General features: G+C 49.5%; 1 protein-coding gene across 1 annotated transcript in view; it reads left to right on the forward strand.

The window, feature by feature from the left end:
• The first annotated feature begins 21,153 nt into the window (after nucleotides 1-21,153).
• LOC112105904 (ankyrin repeat and fibronectin type-III domain-containing protein 1-like) overlaps nucleotides 21,154-25,078 on the forward strand; it is a 29,070-nt gene continuing 25,145 nt past the window's right edge. The window contains exons 1-2 of the mRNA XM_026648484.2: nucleotides 21,154-21,339; nucleotides 22,086-22,293. Of these exons, the coding sequence (XP_026504269.1) occupies nucleotides 21,154-21,339; nucleotides 22,086-22,293 (394 nt within the window). The remainder of the gene's footprint in view (nucleotides 21,340-22,085; nucleotides 22,294-25,078) is intronic.

Below are 25,078 nucleotides of genomic sequence, written 5' to 3' on the forward strand. Positions count from 1 at the left end.
GGGCAGCCCTCAGACCTCCAGACCCTGCGCCCCCGGCCGGGTGCTTCCCCTCCTGGGCTCTGGCTGCGCTGGGGAAGCGCCCGGCCGGGGGCGCAGGGTCTGGGGGCTGCCCGGCAAACCGTGAAGCCGGTAGCGCTCGGGCAGCTGTTTCGCATGGCTGGGAGGGAGGAGGGGGAATGCGGGGCACTCAGGGGAGGGGGCGGAGTTGGGGTGGGGACTTTGGGGAAGGGGCGGAGTTGGGGCGGGGAAGGGGCGGAGTTGGGGCCAGGCCGGGAGGGGAAGAGGTGGAGTTGGGGAAGGGGCGGGGCCAGGGCCCCGTGGAGTGTCCTCTTTTTTTAATTTTTAAATATGGTAACCCTATGTAAGCCACTGGCAAAATATTTGTTGTGTCACCTTCTTTGCCTGGACCACAGACAAGATAACGTACTAGTGCTGCCAGTGGGTCTTTTAGCCCAAGTGGTAGAGATCTGTGCTGTGTCATAGTCATCGAGTTTAAGGCCAGAAGGGAACACTAGATCATCTGTGGTTTTAAAGGTCCTGGGTTCAGAATCCTGTTGATGACAGGTAGGGCTTACATATATACAAAGTCATGTTAAAAGAGCATAAAGCTTGAAAAGTTGAGCATTTAAGTTAGGAATGCCAGAATGAATGTTGCCTATGCAAACCTTAGTTTTGAGCTCCTGGTGTGTGTGCCTCATGGTGCAGCCGTTACTTATGGACAATCTAAGGCCATGTCTACACTACATGTCTACACTGAAGCATCGTAGCTACAGCGCTGTAACTATGCCGTTGTAACCCGGTAGTGTAAACAGGGACTACAGCAATGAGGGCTTTTTTCCCATCACTGTAGGAGCTCCACCTCTTGTTCCACCCCCATTCTTCCATTGACCTAACTGCATCTACACCGGGGGTTAGGTTGGCATAGTGATGTCACTCCACATGTGGATTTTTCACACCCCTGAGCACCATAGTTATGTCAATCCAAGTTTTAAGTGTGGACCAGGCCTTAATCATGTACAAAATGTTCTACCAGACTCCTGCTTTGTGGAGTGCACAGGATGATGAGTGAGGCAAAGTGTTACAAGAAGAGAAGCGAATGTTTTCCTGTGTTGAAGGCATTGTGCTGGAACCTAGGATTTCTGGGTTTTGTCCCTAGCTCTGCCACAGACTTTGTGTGATGTTCACCAAGGCGATCATCATGCAAATGCAGAAGGCGGCCTAAGTAAGTTCACAGGTAGCTTTCATTCTGGCATTTCCTAACTTACAAGTGTTTTACTTCGCAACTGTAACATTCTTTGAGCATAGTTTTGTGTAGGTGATGCTAGGAAGGGGCATCTTTCCTCTTGTTCAGTGTCCTTGTTGAAGCTGGAAGCTTCTTCCCCAGCAGTAGTTGCTTCTGTTGTATAGCCACCGGGCTTGAGGTGTTGCAGCACCAAGAAGCATGAGCCACAACTCCCAGAACAGCCTGTCAATGCTGCTTTCTAAATAGCCAGAGAGGGCCACTGTTCCTGGGGATGAGGGGCACAACAAAATCAAGTGGAGAGAATGGAGAGATGAGAAAGCATCAGTTTGTGGGAGGTTTAAACTGAACGTTTTAAGGTCTGTCACATGGAGAAAGACTGGGGGAACGATAGGATCTGTATAACCTGTGCAACCCTGTTTATACCGAGGTCTTGCAGGACTCATATTCTTTGCACAAATAGACACTTAGCTGTAGAGAAGTTTGCTGCAAAAAGATCTATTTAACAGTATAGTCGGTGTGCTGCATAATGCCCCCCTATGTTGTTGTAGTTTTATTAATTAGTATTACATTAATACCCAGGAACACCAATCAAGAATTAGGGCCCTATTGCACTAAGGACTGTACAGACAAGCAACAAAGAAGACAGTCTCTGCCCCAGGGAGCTTTCAGTCTAGTGATACTTGGTGCCTCAAACTCATCCTGGGTATAATGCCACTGGAGATACACCAGATACGCATTTGACACTGTAACACCTATGTGCATTTTCATTGTTTGGTATTTGTAGATCGTAACAGTAGAGCAGTAGGTTCCTCTGGCCTTCTACTCTGTATAGCCAAGTGGAGAGGGCACTGGGATGAGATTCAGAGACCTGCTTTTAGTTCCTGGTTTTGCCATGGGCCTGCTGGGTGATCTTGGGCAAGTCACTTTACTTCTCTGTGCCTCTGTTTCTGTAAAATGGGGATAAAGATACTGACCTGCTTTATAAAGCACTTGGAGAGCTAAAGATGAAAATGCAAGGTGGTCTTGGTTTCATCAGTATCTCCACGGGGGTCCCTTGTATTTAGGCCAAGCCTCAGAAACCTGTCTGAGGCATTGGGAGTGGCTCAGGTCGGCTGCATGTCTTCACAGCACAATCCCTCCTGGCGCCTTCTGTAGCCAGGACGACTTGCAGATTGCTGGCCCAAGCAGTCTTGTGTTACCACAGCAACTCCTGCAACAACCTGCTCCAGTGGCCTCCCTCATCCTGCTTTTAAGAACTGTGTCTCAAACCCCTCACCCAGGCCAGGAGAAGAAACTGAGCTGTAGGTTAATGTCTCTGCCTCCCTCTGAACTCCTGCTAGCATGTGGCATCCAGGTGGTGACCAGCCAGCTGAGACTTCCCAAACTCATCTCTTTAGCGCTCACTGTGAATCTGCTCATTTTAGGCTTGATCCACGGTCCATCGAAGCCAGAAGGAGTTTGTTTGTTTTCCCTTGACTTCAACCGTCTTTGGATCAGGCTCTTAATGATTCGGTGCCTGCATTTGATACATTCCTCTGAGCATAGTTTGCTCATGTCCTTTAACAACACAAAGCAGTACTTCCTCCCAGCAGGCTGACGGGGTAGTATTTCTTCCTGGAACAGGTGTAAGAATTCCCACCTCCCTTCCTGCCCACCCACCCCCACCCATGTTTTAAGTGCAGCTGTTTTGATTTAGCCACCTTGGTGCTGGCAGGCCAGACTTTCCTTATGCAGCACTTGAAACCTATTTTGGCATGCTGGGGATAGGGGTGAAGCACAGTTTATAATGCAGAGCAGGCATTCAGGCAGCTGCCTGTCTGTCTCTGTCTAGGCTGTGGTACCTGAATATCTGGTATCTAAGGCTTTAGCCAGTGCCATCACAGGTGACCCAGGGCTGTGGCCCTTTTATCAGGCTGGAGCCTCAGTTTGTAGCCATTCTGAAGGCCCCAAGGCAATTGTGGAACTACAGTGTTTCACCATATACTTACATTGGGGGGTGGGAGGGGGATGGACCAGTTGTACTTGTTGCTCAGTCCTGTTTCCATCAGGTTCCATTCCAAAGCAAAAAACCACTCGCCGGCCTAATTATACTGTAGTTAAAACCCCTCCTAAATAAATAACTAAATAAAACAATATCACATACTGTAATTCCAATTGCAGCCTCAATTAGGACTCCTTCCCAGTACAATCATAAAACTTCAGTACAAAAACAAACAACCAAACCAAGCCACATTCAAAGCCTGACAGCATCCTTTCAAATGCTTTTTAAATAACCCAGAGTGGGGGGAGACATCAAGATGAAAGATATGTATGGGACTGGAGAAGGAGGGGAACGATAGGGGATGGGATAGCGGCAAGGGGCGAGGAGGCGGATTGGGGTCTGTGAGGGGGATGATGGGGGATGGGATAGTGGCAAGGGGTGAGGAGGGGGGTTGGGGTCTGTGAGGGGGATGGGATAGTGGCAAGGGGTGAGGAGGGGGTTGGTTTGTGAGGGGGATGATGGGGGATTGGGGTCTGTGAGAGGGTGAGGGGGATGGGATAGTGGCAAGGGGCAAGGAGGGAGATTAGGGTCTGTGAGGGGGATTATAGGGGATGGGATAGCGGCAAATGGCGAGGAGAGGGATTGGGGTCTGTGAGGGGGACGATATGGGATGGGATAGTGGCAAGGGATGAGGAGGGGCTTGGGGTCTATAATGAAGAGGGAGGTGACTGAGTGGTTGGCAGGTGCATTAGGCAGTGGATGGGTAGTGGCTTTGTTCGGAGCTGTGCTAGTGCCGGGATGTAGAGCATACTAAATGAGAGCGAGCAGGAACTGGAGACTGTTTCGTGCTCAGCCGTGCAGAGAAGGAGGCGTGCTTTTGCTTTTCAGCGTGGATCTGAGTGAATGCAGCGGAGAGGTTGGAATGTGTGTCCCTGGTAGCCCTGGGTTGCACCATTTCCAGCCAGGCTGGTGCCGCGATTCGGGTTTCAGTGTGGACTTTAAAACCAGCCATATTTAGTGTTTTCTTCTCTGGTCAGGGAGGGGATCCCACAGCACAACTAGTAAAAAACAAAACAAAACAAAACAAAACCAATGTAATTAAAGGGCCTCAGCACTAGATGTTCCCATAGCAAGAACATTTACCCCAGGCTTCCTCACTCGGATATTTAATACTGAGCAGCAATTAGAGGCTGGCGGTGTGAGGAATGCAGTGTGGAGATCTTAGCCTCTCTACTATGTGACCGTGGAGATGCTATGTATAGCTACAATACATAGGTGCTGGTCTCTCCTAGCCAGAGCTGCTGTGGTGCTGGGTGTGGGGAGCGCCCAGCTCCTCCAGGCCTAGTCTTCCCCAGCAGGATGCACTGTAGGGAGCATAGGGGAGTGCTGGCTGGGGGGCAGCTCTCACCTGTATCAGGTCAACCAAGTGGACCAAGCCAAGACTTGCAGCTGGGAGCATCTGAAGGAGCACCCCTTGTCTTCCATGAGCAGCCTCTCCCAGCAGGAGGCACTGTAGGGAATGGTATGGGAGCTCCGCCTGTGCTCGGTGCTATTCCAGTTCCCTCTGCACCAAGCAGCAGTTGCTGCAGGCAATGGCTCTCACTTATGCCAATCTCAGAGCAGCCCAGAAACGATAGGCCAGATCTTCTGCTAGAATAAGTCAGCAACACTCTACTGAAGCTGGTGGAGCTATACACCAGCTGAGGATCTGGCCTGATACCTTGACATTAATTCTTTCCTGCTGCGTCTCATGTCTGACCCAGATCTTTGGATGGAGCCAGCAAGAGACTCTGAGGTTTTACTTTCCCTCACCCTTAAAGGCTGATTGAGGGAGCTGCCCTAAGGAGAAAATGCAGTGTAGGGACTGTTTGTCAGCCAGTGCCTGGCTATAACAAGAACCCACTGATGGACAATATTATTAACGCTGTCAAGTTGAAAAAAAGATCTGGCTGTTGCATATAGTGCCTAGCCATTATCACTGCAGAGAAATTCTCCAGCACACTGGAAGCAATGTTATCTACTGCTCACTGGCGCACCCGGGTACATAAACATATGCACAGAGACAGGTGTGTGCATGTTAGCACTTCCCGTGAACTGCTGTCGTGTGAGTAGATCACAGACAGAGTAGACCCTGATGATGGCAGTGGCTGGGAGAATCAAAGGAGGCTGAAGGAATGAAGGGCCCAATTTCTATTGAACTTCAGTGGGGTCTCAGCAGCCCCTTAGGCTCATTTGAAAAGTCCCAACCACAGAGCTGAATTTGGGAAATCACTTGCATTATCATATGGCAGCAAAATGTGTTCCAGCCCCATGCTCCCAAAGTTACTGTTGTCTCAGTGAAGCAGTGCATGTTGTGGAGATCAGGCCCTTAGCAGACTGACGGCTCAAAATACCTTGTAGAGTCTCAGAGTTTAGGACCAGTGTATTAGATTTTTGAATGACTTCAGTGCTGGTTAAATGTCCTGGATGGAGAACTCTGGATAGCATGCATCCCTGGACCAGGCAGAGCACCTATGTGAGGACACTCCATGCCGCCCTGCCAATGGGACCCTGCCTAGGCATGTGAGGACATGATTGGTTAGGGCCTGATTCATGCTTGCCCTGCTACATGCTTGCATCCAGCACATGGGCTGAAAGGAAGGTAACTTGCATGCCCCTTATGCTGGGGCTGGTTTGGCCAGGCTGCCCTAACTTGCTTCCCAGCTGCCGTAGTGAATTTCCCCCCATAAGTCCCTTGCTTCTCTGTGGCCAGCCTCAGACAAGGGGACCAGTGAATGCCAAGCATGACCATGGGCTTAGTGAAGGGTACAGATTTCCAGTAGGAAACAGATTGAGGCCCTTAGAGTTTAGATAAGCATGTGTATTCCTGATAGCAAATTGTTTGGGGTTTGTTTTCAAATCTACCAGTCTGTCACTGAGAAATAAAACTGCCATTGACTTGTGTGACCTTGGGTCTGTCATTTCACCTTCCTGCATCTCTTGTTTCCCCTCTCAGCCTTTGGCTAGTTAGACTGTGGAGTCCTCGAGGCAGGGACTGTCTCTTACTATGTGTCTGCAGACCCCAAGCATGGTGGGGCCCTGATCTCAGCAGGGGCCTTCTACAAATAAACAAGGATAAAACAATAAGCAATTGCTACTAGTTCTGTAGACCCTACAAAAATGCAGTCGATTGTGCTGCTCCTGCTGGCTTTGCAGTGGCAATGAACTAACAAACGCTTCTCCCTGGGCTGGGCTGACATCCTTAACTATTCTGAAACACAAACAAAAATGTATTGACATGACTACATCTATATAAGTTAAAGTTGTTATTGCTGAACAAAACAGGCATGTTAATTTATACTTCATTCTAAACAAAAACCAGACAAGTTTGCCTAATGGGAAAAGGAGAAAGTCTGTACGAGACAAAACCATAGGCCTAATTTCCAATGTGCCTCAACCCCAGGTTCCTATATGTATGGGCAGTTTTCGATGCACGCCAATGGGTTTTCCATTGTGGAATTCCAGCACCAGTGTCTACTAGTGTTAGAAGCTGTCACTTGCATATGCCGGTGTTGGCACATGGGAAGTGGGTGGAGGTGTACGCAAAATTGCATGTGTATAAAGGGGACCAGGTTCTGATAATCAGGCGCAGAACTGTCACATTTCCAGGACGGGATTTCCAACTGGAGAGCCTAAAAAGCAAAATGTCAGGGGACATTTTCACATGCCCTTATGCACATTGACTACCCCTCTACTGCCCATGAATGATCTCATTGATGTCAGCGGGACTACTCATGGAGTTAGGTGTTATTCAGTATGAGGTGAGGTTATTGGAATCCAGCCCAAAGCTATTCAGCCTATTGGGCTGGTGCTCTTAAGGTTGTCTGGGGTTTTTATTGGTGTCCAATAAAACACCACTAAACTGTGCGTTAATTTTTTGGTTTGAATGTGTCAACCTTTATTCTTGTGGTTTGCTTATGCCGGAGAGAACCATTTGATAAAAACGAAGCCAGAAGTTGCATAGTGGGGTAGGGTTTCTGCTGTCTGTTACTCTGCGCACATCTAGTGTGCATACCCTGCCTTCCTGGTGGCTTTGGGATTACTCCCAAGTCCTGGTCTTGTCTGTGGTATGTGCACAACTCAGGCTAGATGGCTGCAGTGTCCATGCAAGATCACTTTGCAGGGGGAAAGCAGAGGGGCATCCAGAGAGACTGAGGCTTAGGTGGGCCTGATCTCTCCAGGGCTGCTCCATCCTTATGGTGGGAAGGGTGGGAGGGTTGAGGATGGAGCAGAGAAGCCCCCTGTGATGGGTTGGGACTGTCACCTGATGTGCTGGAATTACCTCTGAGCCCATTTTCCCTGCCAGCTTGGGACTTCCAACCTTGTTGAGCCAGACATGCTAGCCTGCTGCAACACAGACCCAGGTCTGGTCCATGCCCCCAAAGCTGCAGACTTTAACTAAAAACTGCTCATCAGGTCACCTATCTCCAGCACCCAGACACCCAGCTCACAATGGGATCCAAACCCCAAATAAATCCGTTTTACTCTGTATAAAGCTTATACAGGGTAAACTCATAAATTGTCCGCCCTCTATAACACTGACAGAGAGATATGCACAGCTGTTTGCTCCCCCAGGTATTAATCACTTACTCTGGGTTAATTAATAAACAAAAATGATTTTATTACGTATAAAAAGTAGGATTTAAGTGGCTTCAAGTAATAACAGACAGAACAAAATAAGTCACCAAGCAAAATAAAGCAAAAACACACACGTCTAAGCCTACTACATTAAGAAACTGTTTACAGGTAAAATCTCACCCTCAGAGATGTTCCAATAAGCTTCTTTCACAGACTAGACTCCTTCCTAGTCTGGGCCCAATCCTTTCCCCGGTACAGTCCTTGTTAGTTCCAGCAGACATCTCAGGTGGTAAGCAGGGGCCTCCTTTTGTCCTGCTCCACCCCGTTATAGCTTTGACACAAGGTGGGAATCTTTTGTCTCTCTGGGTCCCCACCCCTCCTTCTAAATGGAAAAATACCAGATTTAAGATGGATTTCATTATCAGGTGACGTCACATGTTGCTGTAAAACCCCTAGCTGCATGCACAATAGCGTGTTCACACTTGCAGCACTATTCGGAGCGGTGCACTCTGGGCAGCTATCCCACAGAGCACCTCTTTCTCTTTTGCCACTAAGACTTGTGGGAAGGCGGAAGGGGTCGCTGGGCATCCTGGGTCCTGTCCCAATGCCCCATGATGCATTGTTTCCCATCCCAGCAATCGCTGTGCTTCTGTCCGCATTTGGTGCCATCTTTCAACGGTTTGTGTACTACGCACTCTGCCCTGCCTCTTTTGGGCTGCAGGAATGGATCCCAGAGCTGTTGACCTCGCACTGACCAACACGTCATGAGTGGCAGTGAAGTTATTCCTTAAACTACAAAGGCAAGAGGAGTGTGACATTGATCTCGCCACGAGATTGCTTGTGGCATTCATGGAGGTGCTGACCACAGTGGAATGCCGCTTTTGGGCTCAGGAAACAAGCACTGAGTGGTGGGATCACATCGTGATGCATGTCTGGGATGACGAGCAGTGGCTGCAGAACTTTCTCATGAGGAAAGCCACATTCATGGGACTGTGTGATGACTCGCCCCAGCCCTGTGGTGCAAGAACATGAGAATGAGAGCTGCCCTGCCGTTGGATAAGCGCATGGCGATTGCACTGTGGAAGCTGGCTACTCCAGACTGCTACCGATCAGTCGCTAATCAGTTTGGAGTGGGAAAGTTGACCGTTGGAGTCGTGCTGATGGAAGTGTGCAGGGCCATTAATTGCATCCTGCTCCGAAAGACCGTGACTCTGGGCAACGTGTGTGATATTGTGGGTGGCTTTGCACAAATGGGCTTCCCTAACTGCAGAGGGGTGATCAATGGCACGCACATTCCAATTCTGGCACCAGACCACCTAGCCACCGAGTACATTAATCGAAAGGGGTATTTCTCAATGATTCTCCAGGCGCTTGTGGATCACCGTGGGCATTTCACAGACATTAACGCAGGCTGGTCCGGAAAGATGCATGACGCACACAACTTTCAGAACACTGGCCTGTTGAGGAAGCTGCAAGCAGGGACTTTCTTCCCTGACCAGAAGATCACTGTAGGGGAAGTCGAAATGCCCATTGTGATCCTGGGAGATCCTGCCTACCCCTTAATGCCGTGGCTCATGAAGCCATACATGGGGCGACTTGACAGCAGCAAGGAGCGGTTCAACAACAGGCTGAGAAAGTGCAAAATGACTATGGAGTGTGCATTTGGCCATTTAAAAGCCCGCTGATGATGCCTGTATGGGAAGCTGGACATGGCCGATAACAATATTCCTATGCTTATAGCCGTGTGCTGTACGCTCCATAATGTTTGTGAAGGGAAGGGTGAAAGCTTCACTCAGGGCTGGACCGCAGCGGCTCAGCACCTGGAGCCAAAGACCAGCCAAAGAGGGGCACAGCGTGGGGCCATAAGGATCAGGGATGCCTTGAGGCAGCAATTTGAACCTGAAAGCCACTAATATTTGTTGCTATGCTCGGGATTGCAGTGCTTGTAATGCTAAGAGGTGATTGGTGTACATGATGCAAGAAGGAGCCTTAACATAATTTTATGTTGCTTTGCCGTGCTCTTTTTGTTTTCACTTAATAGAATAAAGATTGCTTTCAAACAAACACAATTCTTTTATTGAAAGACAACAACCAGAGGAGAGAGTCAAATGAAAACAATCATCAGCAGGGAGGGGGAAGTCTCAAGAGGAGGAGGGGTCCCAGGATGGCTACAGATCCAGGGATCATACCCAACCTTCTCCTTTGGAGTACAATGCAGCGGGTGCTGTATTTCAGCAGGGCCAAACTGCAGCGGGATGGGTGTCAAGTGCAGTGGGTATTGGGAGTCCACACTGCTGGATTATGAGGAGGGAGGAGTGGAATGCTGCGAGTACAGACTGGAGCCAGGAGGTTGATAAGAGTGTGTTGGCGGCAGGGGAGGGGCGCATGGGAAAGAGTTTTGCGACAGCAGCTGCAGGGGAGGGCGGGCACAGAGCTGCTCGGTTTGAAGTGCTAGTATCGCTGGAGCATGTCCGCTTGGCGCTCCATAACTGTTAAGAGCCGCTCCGTGGCTTCTTTCTGGTGTGCCACGTTCTCCTTTTGGTCCCTCTTCTCGCTTTCCCGCCACTCCTTCAATTCTTTTTCTCAGCCATGGAGTGCATCATAACCTCATGCATTAATTAATTAATTATAAAAAAGTCCCCCTTAGTTCTTCTTGGACACTTTCTAATTCTGCGCAGCCGTTCTGCTGCCAATAACAAAGCGGGAGGCTGTGCTCCCAAGGTCATCTCTGTGAAGTTTAAATGCAACATTTTACAGAAGCAGTATTGTTTGCAACACAGATAACACTGTTTCAGTGCTTTAAAACACAGCCAGTACTCACAAACCTGTCACTAACTGGCTTACTCCAAGCAAGCACACATGAGCCACAAGATTCCCAAAATGGTGAGTAGCTCCAGGGGCAAGGTAAATCACTGTTCCTGGACCCTGCTGTACACTGGGCACGTGGCTCTTGGGCACTTGGGGACAGCCAGGTAGGGTGGGCCTGATAATCATTCCTGTTCCCACACTTTCCACAGGAGATGATCATTATGGAAGATATCTCACTGCTGAGGGTGAGCAGGGAATCAAGGGAGGGTCTTCTCCAAGCCTGCAGCTTCCGCCCTGGCCCCTATGCGGCTAGCCTGTGTGCAGCAATGGTCCCCTCACCCATCACGGCAAAGTGGCGCAGGAAAGTTACTGTTAATGGGGCAAGAAACAAAGGAGCTCTGCCGAGGAACCTGCAGCAGTGGATTGCCCAGTATCTCCACGAGAGTTTCCTGGAGATCTCTGAGGGAGATTCCTGTGAAGTGAGGGAGTGTATCAACAGCCTGTTCCACCACTCAGGCTAGGCATGAGGTAGGAGACAAGCCTGCTTCCTCCAACCCTCCTGCCTCCAACAACTGCTTCATCAATTCCCAAAATCAGATCCACTTACCAGGGGCCTCCTCTCCTGTTTGCGCTTCGCCAACTCCGACTGCTGTGATTGGCTAGGCTCCTCTGGGGTAGAAAAGAGCTCCTGACTACATGCATCTCTGGCCTCCGAGTCATCCTCTGCCTCTGGATCCCCCTCCCCCTCTTCATCCAAGATTGCCTCCTCCTGGCTCGGTCCACTCTCGACTGGCACACAAGCCAACAAAGTATCCACAAGGGTCTTCGCAGTGGAGGTGGGTTCGCCACCGAGTATCGCGTCCAGCTCTTTGTAGAACCGGCAGCTCGCGGGTGCAGCACTGGAGCAGCGGTTTGCCTCCCGCACCTTGTGGTAGGTGTTCCGCAGCTCCTTCACTTTGACCCTGCACTGCAATGTGTCCCAGCCATGGCCCCTCTCTATCATGCATCTAGAAATTTGTCTGTAGGTACCATAATTCCTATGGCTGGAGCGCAGCTGGGACTGCACAGCCTCCTCTCCCCAAATGCCGATGAGGTCCAGCAGCTCGGCATTGGTCCAAGCGGGGGATCGCCTGGTGCATGGAGCAGGTATGGCCACCTGGAAAGATGCGCTGAGATAACTGCACACATCGCCGAGCAAACAGGAAAGGGACTTTCAAATTTGCAAAGGAATGTACGGGTTGGGGCTGACAGTTGGTCACCTGAGGGCAGGGCAGTAGAGTTAAAACCGATGGCCAGAGAGGTGAGAACAAGCATTGTGGGACACCTCCCGAAGGCCAATCACAACACTGTAATCGCCACGGTGTCTACACTGGCACTGCAGTGCTGTAGCCCCAGCGCAGAAAGCTCTACGTCTCTCGTCGGGGTGGTTTTTTTAGAACGCTGCATCTGCGCAGTTTCTGTGCACTAAGTGGCTTGGCAGGGTGTACACCTCGGTAGTTACAGCACTCAAAGCTGCTTTACTGCGCACAAACTTGCCAGTGTAGACGGGCCATAGAGAAATCAAAAGAGAAAAGGCCCTTTGGATTCAGACTTCCTGTTTCTTCTGCAGGAGCAGCATTGCACAGCGGGGCATGAAAATTTTGACGACATCTGACTGCTCGCTCACTGAATGCTGGTAGTTCAGTGTATTGTGTGGGTAGGGATATTTCCCCTGACATCTTATGGATTTGAGGTTCCTGCCACTTGTCTATTCCTTTATTTAGTGACCTTCTCTGTTAGGCCTACATTCAAAAAAGTGTCCCTCGTCATGGCAGCACTAAAAGCGGGTGCTTATGTCCCATTGGTATCAATGGAACATAAGCACATGCCTGAACTTAAGTATATGCTTTTGTGCTGTCATGAATCAGGCCTTGATTTTTTGTCATCATCCCCCTAAACTCTGCAGAGAGAGAGAGAGTCCAACCTGTAGAGCTGATATTTCTTCCAGATGAGATGGACCATTCATGAATACTGTTCTCATCAGCAAAGGAAGTTGCAGGTTAATTGTGGGTAACATGGATAGATTTGGTGGCTACCACTTCTGGAAATTTTGGCAGCACATTCTCCATGGCATTGACCTAAAAACTTACCTGACTGTCCCACTGGAGAGTTCTCTATCCACATCCTTTCCACCCAGAGTCTTTTTTCTACCTTCCAAAGGGTTAATGCCCTGCTCTCTCGCTCTCTCTCACTCTCCACAAAGCCTCACAACATTTTTTGTGCTGCGTAAGGCTGTAGACAGCAGGGAGCAGCTTCTCTAAGTAACGAGCTACCCACACTGGTTCTGCAGACAGAAGGGACAGCGTTGAGCTCATGTCTGCCACTCTGTTCTGGAATCTGCCCATTCTTGCCAGCACCAACAGGCGGAGGGATGAGCTAATCATTTCCAAGCCCAGTGTCTAAAAGGGGTGGGAGTGGAGGACATGGGAGGGCTAAACAAGTTCATTGAACTGCTTTAGTCTTTATTTTCAGCCCCTGCAGAGACACTTTCACACCAACCCATTCACATTCAGACCCTGCTGGCAGAAGAACTGGGATGCAGCTTGGACTAGCCACCAAGCGACATCTGGACATAGGTAGTCATATATATGGGCAGAGACAAGTCATTACCCATATAAGGCTTGATTTTCAAGGGTGTTGAGCACCTGCAGCTCCTATTGATGTCAGCTGGAGTTATGACTGCTTGGCTTCTCTGATAATAAGGCCCAACGTCTATCTGTAGGTTGCCAGGTCTCTATCTTCTTTCTTGGAACCTAGACGGCTCTCCCAGATGCCACAATGCTAGGTCCCTTCCATATTACATCCCTCTATGCTTGTAGCCTGGCTTGGAATGAAACTGGTTCATTCCATTGTGCTCTCAACCTGTCTGCCCTGCTAACAGGGTAAAACAGCCCTGTCTGAAATGAACTAGCTCTGCCGAAGAGTCTAAGAGGATACACCCTTAAATTAAATACAGTTAAAAATCCTATAATTACAACAATTATTAACGCTATTTACTAGGCCAAGTTCACAGAGCATTGGAAACATAAACATGGAATATACAGAAACCACATCGTTGTAAAGTACCCAGTGGATTTGCTTGTGTTTGAGGGAAACTTTGTTACAGAGAAAGAGAGAGATGAAATTAAAAGATCTTTTGCACGTCTGTTCTGAGGCCTGTAATTAAAAAAATTACACTGGTTAACTGTCTGGCCGTCCCTCATGCTTCATTTAAAAGGACATCAGCCTTTCCATGGGTATAGGCTGATGTGACCCATCAGTAACTGATTTGGGCATGAACATACGTGTTACATCACTGCCATTCCATGCTGCCATGCGTGCACACACACATGCGCACATACACAGACATGCACACACAGAGCTGCCAGTGGTCCAAAGTCCCAGCTTGTGGTTGTATTCTTTCTGTTGTGCTTGGAGCAACTGTATTTACAAGTCTGGAGGCAAGTAATTAAAAGCAAGAACTGATTGTGTTCAGCATAAGATAAATTTAGCTGAGCTTCATTGAAACTGCAAGAGCAAGGAGGGCAGTTGTCTGACTCCTCAGAAACCCCTCCTAACTAATTCTCCCCAGTAGGAGCAGGCTACATCATCAGGAAGAACTCTTATTGGCTGATCATGCCCTAAGGGCGTGACACTTGTGTGCTGTTTTCACATAACTGCTCCACAGCAAGGCGTAGCTCTGTCTAAATCAAGACCTCTTCACCAAGTCCAGATGGCCCATAAGTATCGCACAGGACCCCTTTTTAGTTCTGGGGCAGTTAACTTATATAGATTCATCCTTCCACTCCCTAACTCCAAATTATTTCCATCTCTTTAAAAGCAAATAAAATTAAGGAAAATAACAGTGAAATTTCTAGCATATGTTAGCAGCAATTTCAAGTGTACCTGCTATAACATCCCTGTGGACTCCATGCTATTTCCTTATTGGATCTTGTACAACATTCATTCTTTGGACCCTGCACAACCAGCAGCAAAAGAAATGTAACTTTTGCTCCAACACACCTTTCCTTAACAGAGTGTGGCCTCTGCAGTGATGGACACTTCAGAATTAAATAGACAGGTTGCAGGGATCTATTGAGCAAAGGGCCCTATCCAGCTTCCACTTCAGTGGGAATTTTACCATTTACTTCAGTGGGAATAGAACTGGGCCCTGATTTCTCTTTCCCTGGAGCGGGAGGCTATTGGCACTCACCGGGTTAAGAGACACAAGCAAGGTTGACGTCTCATGCTGCAACTAGCGGATGATGCGTGTGAGAATTAGAGGGGAAAGTTGCTGTAGGAGGGGAAGTGTGCTTCAGATTTTTTCAGGAGTCCATTAGTTATTTTTCCTAAAATACAATAAAAACACTCTGCCACTTCCCCAGGTCTAGCCCACTGCTTGGGATCAGCTTGCTTGATATGGTGGTCATAGGTGAAATCCACTCCAATGTAGAGACCGAGGCCTGGCCCAAGTGAAGTCCCACTTCAGCCACATGTGTTCCTTACATCCTTTCCCCATGCAACACGGCCACAATAGCAGTCAGCGGGCCGGAGCCACTCCCATTAGAGCGCCCTCTGTGCAGCAATGACAGGTTGTTCTCCAGGAAGTGGAATCCACATCCCTTCCCCTTAATCAGAAACAGCTGGAATTTTCAGCACAAATCCCAGAGGGCATGTGGTGGGATAATCCAGATGAGGTGTGAGAGTCTGGGGGCCTCTGTGAGGCCAAGCCCCTTCGGGGCCTCTGAGATGGAAAGGGTTGATGTTACCGATATGACGCTGTGTTTAGGGAGAGGCAGGCTGTTGCTGTTCTGGTTGTTCTCCTGGGTGGTACTTTTGGATAGGTGTCTTTTTAGGTGATCAAGCAGCAATAAACAGTGAAGCACATGTAATACAAACAGACCCCTGTGGTGGGCGGGCGGAATCAAACCTGGGATCTCTAGAGCTTAGTGCATGAGCCTCTACTGCATGAGCTAAAAGCCATATGGCCCTTATCTAAGGCTGTGTGGCAGACTCATTAATCTCTTTCTCTAAGTGGTCTCGGTTCCACTAGATGGGACAGAACACCACACGCAGGAGGTGTGTGGGTTACACACACAATGCCCTGGGAGTAGTCAGGAGGAGCGGAGAATCCCCTTTGTACTGTGTGGTTTGTCCGGTAGAAGTTGGATGGGGTTCATCACATAGGGATAGGTGAATCTCAATTGTTCAGAGGTTTGACTCAGATAAGCACCCAAGATGCACATCTAAATGAGCCGGCCCCCCTCTATTGGTTCAGCTGGACAAGAGTCTTGTGAGAGTAAAGATTCCTTCTAACCTATGTTCTATGGTCCTACTAAAGGGAGGGAGTGTGAACTCTACATAGCGCATGGATTCTGTCTGGAAAAGAGACCTGCTTGCAAAGGAAAATTATTTGTTCTTTCATTTTTGGTTGTCTTTGTATTACATTTTTACAAAGTTAACAACTCTTTCTCTCCCCCCACAAAAAAAACCCCTTTCCCCTTCCCTCTATCACCCCAACCAACAGCAATATAGTACACAAAACCAATCCTTCAGCTAAGCACAGCATACAAATCCAAACCACTATAATATATATGCATCCTCAGAGTATTATCTTGACATAGCCTGCTAGACATGTCACACTCTTTATAACATTCACCCCTATTTGATTCTTAACTGATAAAGTGACCTGCATGGAAAATCTGTTAAAATTCAGCATCAACATTTCTCAGTTTGGCTATTGATTGCAAACTAAGTAGGATCAGACCCTTTCTCTGTGGCTGATCCACTAATAAAAACACTTATTCACATAACAGATGACTTACTTGTGAAGGACCCAGTCCTAAAGTATCTACTAAGGGAAAACGTGCATTGAAATCAAAGACGGGCTTTGCTGACATAAAACGTGAGTAAAGATACAGAATGTGGTCCAGAAAGAGAGAAATCCCCAAATTCCAATGATATCCCATAGTCCAAGATTAAAAGGATCTGTAAATCCCAGCCATTTTATACATGTTGATCACGTGTTAGAGAGGAGGAAAGACATTTTTACTCTGCTAACGAGGCATCTAGGTAATGACTTTTAGAGGTGAATAACAAGTTATAATGTAGCAGTTTGTGAAGGTTTAAAGGAGGCTAAGAAAGACAAACAACGATTAATCTTAAAGTAATTACTATTTTTGTCTCCGTATAAGTAAAAATTGGTGTTTGTCCATGTCTTCCTGACATACACATAAAGAAATTAGATAGAAATATAAATACTCTTGCTAGAAGGTTACAACGTAACACTACTTTATTTCTTAAACTTTAGAACAATAACATACATAAACCCCAAAACAGAGAGACAAAACAGGCTGCTCCCTAAAAACACTTTACTCCCAACCACTTTACTCTAGGCTGGCTTTCAGCAGAGCAAACGGACTGTGATCACATGCTTCCATACAGAGCCCCTTAGCCTGCGAGCAGAACCAAGAACCCGCCCCCCTCCTCCTCCCCACACACCCAGAGATGGCCCCTACCCTGAAGAGGTTACAATCTAAATGGACAAGACAGTACAAGAGTGGGACTAAAGAAGTATTATTATCCCCATTTCACAGGTGGGGAACTGAGGTGCAGAACAATGAAGTGACTTGCTCACAGTCACACAGAGCAGGGAACTGATCCAGCACTCCTAATTCACAGTCCTGTGTGTTAACCAAAAGACCATCTTCCCTCTCTTATCTTTTTTTTTTTTTTTTAAAGAAATCACTTACTTAGCTGCCAAGTCCAGAATTCAGTTGTCCTTGTTTCACCCGCATGTCACTGATGAAACTTCCACCTATATGTCCATCACTTTAAGAAGATGTGTTTTCAGGAGTTACAAGGGAACACTCAGTATTTCCAGCGCTTGTGATTTTATTGTGAGTCTTGCAATATTTGGTGTTTTCTTAAAGCCCCAGCTCCTGGAGTCATGATGTTATGTGAAAACCTTGGCTTTCGCTTAAATCAAAGTAAGTTTCTAACCCTTCGGTTGGAGAGAAAAGCTTGCAAATGTGAATCCAAAAGGCTCAATAAACAGAAGGCAAAAAAAAAAATTCTTCAGAATTTATTTTTTTCTTAGTAATCCCTTGATTTTAAGCCAATCTCCTGATTTTTGGGCCTGACTCGTGATTTTTTTTTGATGGCTTGGGGTTGGTAATACTGGAACACAAAATCCAGAGCTCAGGACTTGCCAGGTAAGCAAAGGAGAAGCTGATTCTCAGAGCAAATTGCCTGCATATGTAACTCTGTTTATAATTGCTAAGCATGCCCATATCGGACAAGCTGTGGGGTACAAAAAGACATTCTGATCACTAGCTCTGATTGCAGAGAAGAGTAAGAAAAATCCTTTTGAGATGTCTCCATCATAAAAAGGAACAGTTCATCCTAACTAGTTTGGGACATGGCCCTGCAGTCCTCAGTCAACCCACACTGGCTTCCCTTGAATGTCTGATGCAGAAAAAGGCTGCCTAACTCAGCTTGGCCATTTGAAAATATTGGAAACCTGAGTGCTTCAGAGTTGTTTGGAAGGTAACAGTTGTTTTAAAGATGCTCAGTAAATTTTCCAGGGTATTAAATCAACTCTTAAGTGCAATAACAAGCCTAGTTCACAATGACTTTTAAATGTCCCGGTCTGTGTTTTCTAACAGCAAAACAAATTCTTTCGCTCCCCTTCTGTATCATCAAAGTTGGCCCTTGCTTAGGCTGCGTTTATACTACAGATTTCTGCTGGCATAGCTACATCAGTCCTTGTGCAAAGGGTTCTGATCACTGACTGTGCTGGCAGAAGTCCCTTGTGTAGATGCAGCTATATTAGCAAAGTTGTGCTTTTAGCATTATAGGTTGTTTTGCTTATTGGGGGCAGTTTTATTATATAGAACTAAGTGCAGCTTTGCCAGTATAGCAGCGTTCACACTAGGAGCGCTTTGCCAGTGTAGTATACCAGTACTCCTATACTGGCAGAGCACTCCTAGTGTAGACATGGCCTTAGAAGTCTCATTAGAAGTGTTAGCTCCCAGTGAGAGGCTAGAATAATGACAGGTATTTCCAAACACTATTGAGAAAAACACTCTATTCTACAAGCAGTTTCACTGATGATTTCTGTCGAACTTTACAGACAAAGGCTCTCCTCAGGTTGAGTGAAAGTGGCACAGTTGGGTCCTTGCTACTTACCTAGCTACAAAGTCTAAGGTCACTGGAGTTTTCCTTGAATGATTTGGGATCTTTGCAATCCCTTAAATTTTATTGTATAAAAGCTTTCATCTTGACTGAATGAGAGATGAAGGGGTAACTGAGCACAAACCCCTTTTGCCGGGCTTTTCAGTAAATCCCATATTTTGCACATGCAACTGCATGCATGTGCATTCTCAATTTTCAGCTGTCAGATTGCTCCAGTGAAAATATTGCAGTGTATTTGCCCATGTGTTTGCACCTAAGTGCATGCGCTTGTGCCTGCCCTCTCTCCGGGTCTGTACTCAGATGATTAGCCCGAGCCAGTGCCCAGGCCACAACATCAATTTTGCTGTTTGTAGTGCACTAACTCGAGCCGAGCTAATACATGTCTGTCTATCCGGGTCGGGAGGCTCCCTCCCTGATGCATTGGAGACAGACCCTTCTAGACCTCAACCAGTTCAGCTTCTGTTGCATTTCTAGTACTAACTTCTACTGCAGTTAGAGGAACCATGCTCACCAGCAGAAGATTAGACATTAGACACTGCAGCACCTTGGAGTTAAAGGGAGGGATGGGCAGATAAAAATTACTCAGACTTCCTATACTTTTATATAACTTTTTCTTTTTTAAAAAAATCTTTTAATCTTCACTTTTCTCAGCCTCTCTGGGTTCTGACCATACAGGAAAGTTGTGGAAATCTGGCACAAAATCTCACCCTATTTGTTAGTCCAGTTTAGCATTCTAGATGTTTTAATAGGAATCCAAACTTCTGGATGCTTATTTGCATGGAATCTTGGAGCATTTATTCCCACCCCTCCCAAATTATTGGTTAAAACCTTTGCAAATTTCATGGACTTCCAATTGAAATGAAATTGGTGAACTTCTGTTCCGTTTAAATTCTTCCATGTGAGTGGAAACAACTAGTCAGGAAAAAATGTGTCTTTTTGAATGTGGTGGTTTTAATTTGAGATCCTTTATTGTTTCATTTTCAAAAACCAAGTGATGCAATACAAATTAATTTTAAAAGCAGAAATTAATTAGGGTCTACTAAAACTTAGCTCACTATAACTCATTTGTCTATCTTGGGCCTGATTCTCCTCTTCCTCAGTGGTGTAAATCAGGAGTGACTCCAATTAAGTCAATGGAGCTACACTAGTGTAAACAGAAGGGAAATCAGGCTGCGTGTTCTCAAACTTGACCATATTTGACAGAAAAGATCTAGATAGGTAAATAAATCACTGTAAATAGATGGATTCTCAGTGGATGGGTTTTTAGAAGTGCACAGCACTGGGCTAACTTCTTCTCTCTTTGAAGACAGAGCAGATTTAGACCAACACTGAGTGCCTTTGAAAATCCCACCCTAATACTGAAGGATGGGCTTGTGATCCAGGTGCTGGACGAGGACCCAGGAGATCTAGATCCAATTCCAGGCTCTGCCACAACCTTACTATGTGACCTTGAGTAATCTGTCTGCATCCCATGTTTGTGGGAGGAGGCCTGTGGCCGAGCGATGACTCACCGGCACGGCGCCTCCTGCTGGTCTTCCTGGGAATTAGCGCTTTCCCCTGCAATTTGGGCCTCCCTACCCTGGGGAACCCCCAACCCTTTATCCCCACCTTGCCTCAGTGGCTACTGCTAGTCACCATCTAGCCCCTGCTCACTGGGGCAGACTGCAGTCTGTAAACCTCTCATCATCGACAAGGGGGGTTAGGACCTGCTGCCTTTGCCTATCTCTGGGCTGTCCCTCTGCAGCCCTAGTACCCTTTTTTGGGCCTGTAACTCGGTCTGCAGCCTGGGGCCTTGCTAGGCTGGAGCTCCCCAGCTCCTTCTGCCCTTCCCCAGCACTGCTCCACCCTAGGTACCCTCCTCAGCTTCCCAGGCAGCCAGGTCCTTCTCTCTCTCTCTAAGAGACTGGAGAGAGAGTCTCTCTGTCCTTCTGGCCCACCGCCCTCTTATAAGGGCCAGCTGGGCCCTGATTGCACTGGCTGCAGCTGTGGCTGCTTTCCCAATCAGCCCAGCCTTTCCCCTGCCACAACCCTCTCCCAGGGCTGTTTTAAGCCCTTCAGGGCAGGCGCGGGGTAACCACCCCACTACAAGGCCAATACTTCCCCATGGTGTTATATAGGCTCATGGGTGCAGGTGAGGCTCCCAGAAGCTGTGATGATGAGGCCAACATAGACCCACCGACATTCCTGGTAGTGTTTACAGGCCAGATTTCTGCCAGCTGCTGCTCCTACATTGTGCATCATTATCTCGCTCTCTCTTGTTCCTCCATTTGCCAGGTCTTCCTTGCCTAAGATGACGCAGCAGATGCGGGACATTCAGCTGGCCCAGGCCAGGAAGCCACCAGGACCCTCCTCCCCGAATGCCGCCAAGAGGCTTTACCGCAACCTCTCGGGGAAGTTCCGCGTTAACTACACTTCATTCGATGAGGGCAGCTTGCCAGGGAGGAGTGAGAAGGAGAAGCTACGCAAGACCTATCTTGTGAGTGCTCTGGGCTTGCGGGTGTTCATACCAAAACGCAGCCCTGTGGTAAAGCTGGGTGTACCCCGGTGTGACTCCATTGGTGGCAGAGACGAGCGGAGGTGGGTGGGCAGATCCCTGCCTATACCCCATCCTTCGTGCACACACCCCAGCAACAGAGCTGGCTGGATGTCGGGGGGGGAGTGAGCCACAGTAAATTCTGTCCCTCCTGGAGCAGGTGAATCCAGTCCTGAATGGTTCCTCAGGATAGGGTCATTTGCACTTTCTTAAAACAAAGGATTAGTATTGTCAGTTCTTGGGGCAGGGACTGTCGTTTGGTTCTGTTTGTACAGCGCCTAGCGCAGTAGGGTCCCAGTCCACAGCTGGGGCTCCTCGAGGCTACAGTAATACAAACCAATCAGTACAGGCCTAGGTGCCTGACAAATCCACTGGCATTCTGTACACTGTGTTAGGCATGGAACAGCTGTGGATAACGAGCCCCTTTGCCTAAGGGTGTTGTGAGTCAAGGATCAGCCCCTCTGGTAGAGACTGGCAATAGACCCCATTCCATACCTACTGCCCTTTCACAGCCTGTTTTGTGGATAGGCGTGAGGCTCGGCACTCAATCCACCTGGCGCTAAATACACTGAGAACCCCGTGTAATGACTTGGAATAGAGCCTGGCCAAATCTCAGTGAGGAAAGCGGGGTGAGGCTGCAATGCCCAGCACCCCGGGCTCAGTGGGCCCCATTTCTTGTGTCATTGCAGTTTCAGAGCAATGCGGCTCTCTTTGAAGCTGTTGAGCTGCAGGATTTGGACAGAGTGCAGGAGCTGCTAAAACAGTACAGCCCAGAGGAGCTGGACCTTAACACCCCAAACAGCGAGGGCCTGCTGCCGCTGGATATTGCCATCATGACCAACAATGCCCCCATTGCCAGGATGCTGCTGCAGGCCGGAGCCAAGGAGAGTCCACACTGTAAGTCACCATTACAGGGTATTTTTCTCACCCCCTCCTGCTCTGCTGTGTCTCACGTGCTCTGTCTTAGATGCTAATGGAGCTCCGCTTACCGTAGCATCTAGGCACCCTAGTGCCTGGGCCTAGGGTTACCATATTTCAATACTGCAAAAAGAGGACACTCCACGGGGCCCTGGCCCCGCCCCAACTCCGCCCCTGGCCCCGCCCCAACTCCACCCCGCCCCCGCCCTAACTCCACCCCCTCCCCTGAGCACCCCGCATTCCCCCTCCTCCCTCCCGCCCCCCGGCTGCTGCTGCGCTGGGGAAGTTGCTTCGGCCCCCGCTGCGGTGGAGAGCGGCGGGAACTGGGAAAGTTGGAGTCCAGGGAGGAAGCGGTCCCCTTACCATGCCTCCCTATTTTCCCGGACATGTCCGGTTTTTTGGAAATTCCTCCTGGACGGGGATTTGAGGACCAAAAAGCCGGACATGTCCGGAAAAATCTGGACGTATGGTAACCCTACCCCAGAGCCGCCTCCCGCCCGCCCGCCGGAACCCCCAGGCCTCACCTCAGAGCCGCTTCCTCCCGCCCGCCAGACCCCCCAGGCCTCACCCCAGAGCTGCTTCCCGCCTGCCCGACCTCCCAGGCCTCGCCCCAGAGCCGCCTCCCGCCCGCCCGCCGGACCCCCCAGGCCTCGCCCCAGAGCCACCTTCCTCCCAACCGCCAGACCCCCCAGGCCTCACCCCAGAGCCGCCTCCCGCCTGCCCACCGGACCCCCCCAGGCCTCACCCCAGAGCCGCCTTCCTCCTGCCCGCCCGACCCCACAGGCCTCACCCCAGAGCCACCCACTCTCCACAGGGGCCATCCTCATCCTTCTCCTGCCTCAGTGCCCCCTCTCCTGAAAGCCTGCCCTCCGCAGCCCCCCCACTCTCCAAAGCCCCTGCCTCAGAGCCCCCCACCCCCTCCCATAGCCCCCACCTTCCATAGCGCCCCCCACCTTCCACAGCACCCCTACCTCTATCCTCCCCTTCACCTCCCTCCATAACCCCTACCCTTCATTTCCCCACCTCCTCCCATAGCCCACCCCCTCCACAGCCCCCCACTCTCCACAGCCCCTGCCTCAGAGCCCCCCGCCCCCTACCCTCAGAATCCCCCCCACCTCAGAGTCCCCCACCCTTCACCTCCCTCAGGGGAGCCTCCACCCCGCTCCCAGATGGACGTGGCGAGGCTGCGGCAGCTCAGGCTGCAGGAGGCGCTGCAGCGCGGGCCCTTCCCGGGTGGTGGAGCTCGGGCTCCCAGGAGCCGCCACTGCCGCGCACCGAGAAACTTTCCCCTGCGCCAGGACCCACCCCCGGGCAGTGGCTCCGCCGTGGGGGGAGGCAGCCCCGGCTGCATGGACCGCTGGCGGGGGGGCTCCTTGCATGGAGGGGGGAGACTGAGGCTCTGCCAGAGCCGCGGGGGATGCTCGGAGGAGGGAGAAGCGACCGCGGGTCTCCCGCACCAGCAGCTGGCTGCAGAGACGCCATCGCTCCTAGCTGTGGGGCGCAGGGTTGCAGCAGCACGGGGGGGTTGCACTCCGCAGGCTGAGCCAGCTGACACACCAAGAGGAGAGGGGGCAGTGCGTAGGGTTATCATACGTCCGTATTTTCCGGACGTTTTTATATATTTAAAAAATCCTCCCGGACGGCAATTAACAACTAAAAAGCCGGACATGTCCGGGGAAATACGGACGTATGGTAACCCTACCTGGGCCAGTGTCTTCCTCTTTGAGAGTCCACTCTGCTCCACTGACCCAAAGGAAGAAGGCAGCGAGGACCTGGGGAAGGCTGACAGGAGGAGGCTTGTAGTGCAAAGAGTGGTGCAAAGGGAGACATGTGAGATCCTGAGGGTTAGCGGGAAGGTGGATGCATTGGGGTGACACAAGTCCCCAAACCCAGTGGCCTGATCTAAAACTAGGAGGGAACCAGACAGCAGGAGAGCTCAGGAGAGATTTCTGTAAGGCCTTCCTGTGGAATGGACAGTCACGGGCTGCAGGACAGGCTGAGCTGGGAGCATGTGTGTTTCTAAAGAGAGCACAGTAGGATAGGTAGGTGATGGCATTGGGGGAGGCCAAAGGAGGAGGCCTATGTGCCTCTTCTGTCATAGGTGATTGCCCTCCTGAGACTGGCAGCATGTGTTTCCTGAGGGAGGGGCAAGTGAATGTCTCTTTGCAGTGCCACTCCCAGAGCTTGCCACTTGCTACCCTTTGCTGGCCTCAAGGCACATTCAGCTGCTTGGTGAGGTGGAAGGGGACTGCTCTGTACAGCAGAGGGTGGGAAGATGGAGCTAGGAGATTATCCCAGCCTCTCCTGGACCTCTTGTGATCTCACAGTCTCTGCCAGATAAAGGAGCTGGCGGGTAAAGACCTCCTGTGTCGTTTGCTCAGCATAGAGGTGTGGGGATTGAGTGTCCCGTAAAGAGCCATGAACAGTTTGTCCAGTGCCATGGGAGAACGAGGTTCCCCTGTTTAAATGAAGTTGCTTAGTTTAATCTGTACAAAGGGGTGCCCTGTTAAGCATTTATCACTCTGCCTTCAGGGATAGAGGAATATTCTGTCCCCCAGCAACGAGGCTGTGCTGTATTGGGGACTGGGCTGGGAGTGGGCCCATTCAGACAGCATGTAGTGGGGATAGCTGGCAGAAGAGCAGACAGAGACCAGGAGTTCAGACAGGCGGGCTCCTTTGCCTCCAGTGGAGTCAGGAAAGCCTGCAGGCTCCCCTGGGAAGGGAGGACATGGCTTAGAGCAGCTGTGAATATCAGAAGGTATCA

Source organism: Terrapene carolina, unplaced genomic scaffold (genome assembly GCF_002925995.2).
Source record: "Terrapene carolina triunguis isolate 2854851 unplaced genomic scaffold, T_m_triunguis-2.0 Scaffold67, whole genome shotgun sequence".
Lineage (NCBI taxonomy): Eukaryota > Metazoa > Chordata > Testudines > Emydidae > Terrapene > Terrapene triunguis.